This window comes from Camelus bactrianus, chromosome 32 (assembly GCF_048773025.1).
Source record: "Camelus bactrianus isolate YW-2024 breed Bactrian camel chromosome 32, ASM4877302v1, whole genome shotgun sequence".
NCBI classification, from domain to species: domain Eukaryota; kingdom Metazoa; phylum Chordata; class Mammalia; order Artiodactyla; family Camelidae; genus Camelus; species Camelus bactrianus.
Window position 1 is genome coordinate 14,363,547 of NC_133570.1, and position 7,142 is coordinate 14,370,688.

The 7,142-nt window shown below is 47.8% G+C and overlaps 1 protein-coding gene across 2 annotated transcripts in view; it reads right to left on the reverse strand.

Annotated features, from left to right (window-relative positions):
* The window catches only part of TPCN1 (two pore segment channel 1), a 71,467-nt gene that overhangs the window by 49,483 nt on the left and 14,842 nt on the right, over positions 1 to 7,142 (reverse strand). The window contains exons 1-2 of one of the 2 annotated variants that reach the window (XM_010963593.3): positions 6,934 to 7,129; positions 4,060 to 4,296 (exon numbers count right to left, since the gene is read on the reverse strand). In XM_010963593.3, coding sequence (XP_010961895.2) covers positions 4,060 to 4,171 — 112 coding nt within the window. In that variant the 5' untranslated portion in view covers positions 4,172 to 4,296; positions 6,934 to 7,129. Of the gene's footprint in view, positions 1 to 4,059; positions 4,297 to 6,933; positions 7,130 to 7,142 lie in introns of those variants that run through there. The other variant, XM_045523071.2, reaches the window with a different exon arrangement.

Below are 7,142 nucleotides of genomic sequence, written 5' to 3' on the forward strand. Positions count from 1 at the left end.
TCAGGACCTCAGAAGGTGGCTTTATCGGGAGACAGAGCCTTTAAAGAGGTAATTAAGGTAAAAGGAGGTCACATGAGTGGGTCCTAATCCGATATGACTGGAGTCCTTATAAGAAGAGACTAGGACACAGAAACCCAGACTGAGGACACAGTGAGGAGGCAGCTGTCCAGAAGCCAAGAGAAGCCTCAGACAAACCAACCCTGCCGACGCCTTGATCTTGGACGTCCAGTTTCCAGAACTGTGAGACAATACATCTCCACTGGTTAACCCCCCAGCCCCCGACTCTGGCTCCCCTAATCTGCAGTATTTTGTCACAGCAGCCCAAGCACACCAAGACAAGGCATGTGAAATACACAGCCAGAGGAAAGCATCAGTGACAGCTTGATCAAGGCTCACGCTCTTGGAAAGCTGGCTTAGTCCTCAGTGGCTGTCATGCCCACAGAGCTGCCAGCTCTGCTGAAGGCCTCAGTCTGCATTCTGCCAAGTCCTTAATACCTCCAGGGTTCATCTCAGCCACAGACTGGAGGGCAATGATGCAGCCCCTGGGACAATCAGCTGTGCTGGGAGCAACGGGACCCAAACTTCTGGTTAGAAGAGGCAGAAAAGGATGCCGCCCACCTCTGACGGTGCCCTCAGTCAGCCACTTCCATGAGCCACAAGGCTCCAGAAACCCAACCAGGTTCATTTGATCCTGACTTGTTGAGTACCTACATCCGGCAGGCATCGAGCTAGGTAATACAGAGATGAATGAACATCAGGGCCTGGTAGATGCTCAGATGGTTAAACAAGTAATTACCACACAGTCAGCTACTGTAATAATGGAAGCCTAATCCAGATACCACAGCAGAAAAGGGCAGTGAGTAATTAGCCCTGTCGGGAAGGGGGAGGTTCAGTGAAGGCTTCAAAGAGATGAGATTACCAGCGGGATTTTCGAGACAGAACTGAAACTCATGAGTAAACAAGAGGCTGGGAAAAAACATGCCAGACAGTTGCCAGCAAGGCACAGAGGTTTAAAAATGTACACGGGACTCACAGAACTAGAATTGTGGGCTAACGCAAAAGACGGGACTGGTCAGGAAAGAAGGTGCTAGAATACACGTATGCTGGCATAAGGAGCTTGGCCTGCAGCCTGCAGGGGACAGGAAGGTCCTGGGAGCTGCAAGCTGGGGAAATTACCAGCCCACCGCTGAGATATTGCCGGTTCGGTCCAGACCACTGCAATCAAGTGAATATGGCAATAAAGCGAGTCACGCACATTTTTTGGTTTCCCAGTGCATAGAAAAGTTATGTTTACACTACACTGTAGTCTAGTCAGTGTGCAACAGCATTATGCTTAAAAAAAAAACACAATGTATACACCTTAATAAAAAAATACTTTATTGCTAAAAAAATATGCTATCATCTGAGCGTTCAGTGAATTGTAATCTTTTGCTGGTGGAGGGTTTGAAATATCGCAATTACCAAAATGTGACACAGAAACAGGAAGTGAGCAGATGCTGTTGGAAAACCGGCGCTGAGAAACTTGCTTGATGCAGGGTTGCCGCAAGCCTTCAATTTGTAAAAAAAAAAAAAAAGAAAAGAAAAGAAAAAAAAAAGCAGTATCTGCAAAGCACAATAAAATTAGGTATGCCCATACCAGGTTGGATCTGTGTTTTCAGACGGACTGCTCAGACAAGCAGAGATGGGGGACCTTGGGTAGAAAGTCAGTGCCAAAATCCCAGTACAAAATAAGAAGGGCCTACGCAGAGGAGGCAGAGCAGGCAGACCTCCTCTGAAATCTCTTTTCCTCCTACCGTTTCTCCCAGCCAAGCCTGGTGGGTTACACCCTTTAATTCTTAGAGGTTTTAGCAAATATCTCTAGAAGAGGGTGAGAGAGGAAACTGAGGCACTGATGCACTTCACAGAAAGCACGATATCCCTGGACCCTGTCAGTTTCAGATTTCATTTTTCTTTTCTTTTAATGGAGGTACTGAGGATTGAACCCAGGACCCTATGCGAGCTAAGCACACATTCTACCACTGAGCTATACCCTCCCCACCTAGATTTCATTTCTCTTAAACTAAAACAAGCCACCGACTTCACCAAGAAATGAACGGCCTCACTATCCAAGGTTCGTTTTACTGTCTACTTGGTTTATCCCTCGGTCATTCAGACCCGTCATCGGTTCACAACTTGATCTTGACACTGAACGTGGTTGCTCCTCCCACTTTGACTCTGCTAGAGAGCTGGACACCCTGCCATCAGCTCTGAGACAGCAGAAGAACTTAAAAGTGGCACCCGCGACAATGACAAAGATTCCAGTTTAGAACCGGTAGCCTGACTATTTCCAGAAAGATCACCCCCTCAGCATGTCAACCAGCCCTCCTCCAGTCCATTCCCTCATTGGCCATGGATGTAACCGCCCTCCTCAGTAGAGGGTCGCCTACTCTGAAGCTGAGACCAAGTCATACTCATCTGTGTCCCTTTCCCCAAAGCACCTTACCCCATGCATGAGAGGGCTGATCATGGAGGCATTGCTGCTGGCTAGCTGTGTGACCTTGGCCAAGTTACTTAACCTCTCTGAGGCTGTTTCTTCCTCAGTAAATATGGATAATAATAACAACTCTATCTTGAGGTTATATGATAAAATAATACATGTAAATACTAAGGGCTGGCATTCACATTTATTAAGGGCTTGTGAAGAAAAAAGGAGGAGAAAAAGGAGAGGGAGGAGAGGAGGAAGAGGAAAGAGGGAAGAAGAGGGGAAGAAACTCTGGGGTCAAAGAGTCTTGGGTTCAAATCTCTGCTCAACCACTTGCTTGGCTGTGCGACATCGGGCGAGTCGTTTAACCTCTCTGACTCAGTTTCCTCCGCTGTAAAACAAAGATAACCCTGCCTTCCTTACAAAAGGATCCTAGTTAAGATAACAGGTACGGAAGAGCCTAATGCTTAGCTTGCCAGCCCTAGGGCATTTAAGAAGTGGGCCTGAAATCGAAGCCAATGATTTCTCGGCCCTGAATGGCGCTTAGGGAAAAATCCGGTTTGCAACCTAACCTTCCTGGACCACCCAGCTTTGCCACCCTCGCTGGGTGAACGTGTCAAAGCAGGGGGGAGGCCAGTTTAGAGGGAGCTAGGCCTCCCACTGCACTCCCATCCATGGGAACCACGCTGTCCTGCACGCCTTCCAAGGGGAGGCTGTTAAGCTCCCTGTAAGCCAACTGCGTTCTCTCTGGACAGAGGAGACGGGAGAGCCAGCTTATCTAGCACCGGACCCAAGAGTTTTCACCTGTGCACCGGAGGAGCGCAACACCCCTCTGTCCTGACTCAGGAGCATGGCTGATGGGTAGCACACCTAAGGAGACCCTAAAGCACTAGCCCCTGACATCGTAGGACACCCCCTCCATAAAAAGCAAGTCATTTTAAGCCTCTCCTGAACGAAACGCTCGAGCAAATGAAGTAAATAGCTTCGGGACAAGGACCAGAAAGGTTTTTAAGGCCTCTCATTCTGCCAGAAACACACTCAAAATCTAAAAAATTTAAAGCTCACAATCTCTCTTGGGTTCACTTTGTGCTGCTGGGCTTTGCTTTAAAGGAAGACAAAGCAAAACCTCAAACCCTCCAATCAATGCATCACAACAAATGCTTGCTCCCCTCCACCGTGTCCTGGGCAGTGCAGGGAGCGAGCACCAGCAGGGAGAAGCAGTCAACTCCACTGTCCTGCCAAAGGTTTCAGACTGGGACAGACGGAGGCCGATGTGGAAATCTGTTTCTTTTTTTAACAGGGAATGGGGCAGAGAAGTCAGCCAAGGAAGAGTTTGCCTGAGGTCCCCACCAAGCATCCAAGAACAAAGCCAGGGTACCACAGGTACAAGAGAAGGTAGGCTAGCCTGGAAGCATCCTTAAACTGGGGACGCAGGATCAGGACCCCAGTTTCCCAGAGTCTCTGTGTCAGAACTTGAGAGTCAAAAGTGGGGTCAGGCATTCAGGTACATGGGTCTACCATCGGACCACCAAGTCCATAACTCACGCCCTAAAACAGAAAAGCTGAAACCCCTCCCCCAGCCCACACTACCATCTTACTTCTGCTAGGCAGATCCTCTTGGTCCAGGCCATTGGAGGGAGCCAGCGGGGCACCGCCACCCTCATCCAAGGTCAAGATGAGGGGAACGTCATCATCTAAACTCACAGCCATGTTCTCCTCTCCTGCAGTTCTCAGGATGTGATGTCCAGAGCTTTAAATAGTCTCTGCTTTGAGCTCCCAATCAAAGCCACGGGCTCAGAGGTGCTTCTCAGAAACTCCTCCATCAGAGGCATCTTCTAAGGGTTTGGAGGATTAAAAAAAAAAAAAGAAGAAGAAAAAGAAGAAAGAAAACTATCAAAATACAACCATTACTGATGAAAATGTTTTGGAATTAGGTAATGGTGATGGTTGCATAAACTTACGAACATACCAGAAACCACTGAATGGTTCCCTTTAAGATGGTGGGTTTTATAGTAATGTGAATTATATCTTACTAAAAAAGGAGTTTTGCAGTATAATACCACTAAAATATGAGGAGAGAACTCTACAAGAACTAACACTGAAAAGTTAAGGGTAATTCTGTCTGTACATTAAGATTATGGCTAATATGTTCCACCTCCACCCCTCTTATCCCTTGTTCATGTGAGTTTTATAGAGGTCTTAAAGACTTAAAAAATATATATACACATGTGTATATATATATATATATATATATATATATATATATATATATATATATATATATACACACACACACACAACCATTAAATTAATAGTAGTAAGTACTCAGTGAGTACCTACTATGTACCAGGAGCTCTACTAGCAATTTTTAGGTAAAGCTGATGGAAACTTCATAATACATAGGTAGGATTATTATCCCTCATCACACAGGGAGAGACCTAAGGCTCAGAGAGGTTAAGTAACCTGCCCAAGAACCCACAGCTGGAAAGCCAGGCTTTGAACTGACTCCGGACACAATCTGACTCCAGATCGGCAGTCCCAGCCCCTATGCCTCCAAGTCCCAGCCCTGGTTTTCAGGCAGCACGGAGCCCCAATGACCTAAAAAATGTTAGTGTGTCAGGTCATCTACACTTGCCCCTATCATTCTTATACAGGTAATATTCTCTTAGATTTAAATAGTTGAGGAAAGGGAAGAGACTAGACCTTTTTTTTTTTAAGTGATGTCCAGAGTCACACAGCAAAAACGCTCATTCTGAACTCCCAGTCCAAAACGGTCAGAGCCAGCCTATGACAGTTCCTATTTATACACATCCCCATTTCTGCTGAGAAGGACCAAAAGAAAAGCAACACTCAGCAGATATGACAGCAGAACTTTGAACTTGAAAACAGCAGCAGGTTCCTTCCTCAAACTGTGGCCTTCTAATCTCCATCAAGTTTGCTTCCAAACTAATGCACTGAATGGCAGCCCCGCAATTTACTTCCCTCACGAATCACCACAATCCGGGCAGGCCACTGTGAGTCAGTATCTTCTTAAAATCAGGCAGTAAAAGTGATCACCGTTTTTTGCTGCCAAGCATGTAGGGCCCTGCCCAGCAATCTTCCTGAGATTTTTTTTAAGTTGCCTCCAGATTTGGGGATTAATTTTACTTTTAAATCTCAGTAGTGGGGAGACAGAAAAGGAAATCCCAAATGAGACACTACCATTTGGCTGTCTTAAGAATTATAGGTTTGTTTTTTTTTTCCTTTTGGCTTAACTTTGTATAACAGATATTTTCAAACATACTCAAGAGTAGAGAGACTATGTAAATGAACTTCCTGGTATCAACCACTCAGCTTTGACAATGATTAACATCTTGTCATTCTCTCCTGTATTTACTTGGAAGGCGGGAGAGTCTATTAACCTTCTCAACTCAAGACCTTTCTTAATTTTATCATTGTTATCATAATAGCTACCTATTTTTATTTACACTGTATAATATGTCTGTTTGCTTGTAATACATGCATTAGTTCTGTGACTCTCAGCCGGAGTGATTTTTGCCCCCAAGGGGACACTAGCAATGTGTGGAGACATTCTTGATTGTCACAACTACGGGGTGGAGGTGCTAGCAGGTAGAGGCCAAGAGTGCCCAGAAGCATCCTACAGTACACAAGGGAAACCCACCACAACATAGAAATATGTGGCTCAAAACAGTGCTGCTGTTAGGAAATCCTAATTACCTAATGCCCTCACTTCACAGGTAAGGAAACTGAGGTTTAGAGGGGTTAATTTAACCAGCCTCTTTTAAGTAAACAGGAAGGAAGTAATAAAGCCCAGATTTCAACCCAGGCAGTCTGAATTCAGGGACCCTCCCCCCTTAACCATTACTCTTCACCTCTTCCCAGAATGAGTCCCCCAGTTTGAAGGCAAAACCATCATCTTACAGAAAGGAAAAAGTGAAGCCCAGAGAGGAGAAGGGATTTGCCCAAGGTCACACAGTGCAGGACTCCTGAGTCCTAGCCCAGTGTTCCTTTTGCGGGCTTTGCTCCTCCATCTATAGAAGACCCAGAAGGGAAGGGTCACCCCTGGGAACAGGTCCCAGAGGAAGAGGGCCAGCAGCCAGCCCGCTGTCCACTCGGACAGCCTGACAAAGCACGAGTCTCTTGCGGACTACAGGGATATGAGCAGCTGAGGGAGGTGAGGAGCAAAGATACGCGAAGTGTGCTGGCTCGTGTTCCACTGGCTCCTGTTCCACGTGCTCCGCTTTGCGCCCCCTCTCTCCGCCCCAGGCTTCCAGGAGCGATCCCACGCTGGGGCCGCCCCCGACCAAGGCTGGAGGGAGAGATGCGCGGTGATAACTTCCCCGCAGCCCCTCTGGGCCCGCCCTGCCCGCCTCCCACACCCCAACGCCCAGCTGCAACCCCTTACTCCGCGCCCTGACCCCTGACCCCTGCCCTCTCCTCCAGGCCATCCCTCGCAACCCTTGGATTCTTACACGAGCTGCCCCAGCAACCCGGACCACGCGCCGGGGTCCACACTGCGCAGCCCTGCCCGCCGGCGCCTCCGCCAAAGCCCTGAGCCCGGAGCTGTTGCAGCTGCAGCAGCCGCTGCAGCCACCGCCACCACTTCAGCCGCTGCCACCACGGCAGCTGCGCCAGCTCTCCCATCCACCGCCTATCGTCCCCTCCACCCCGCCAGCCCCAC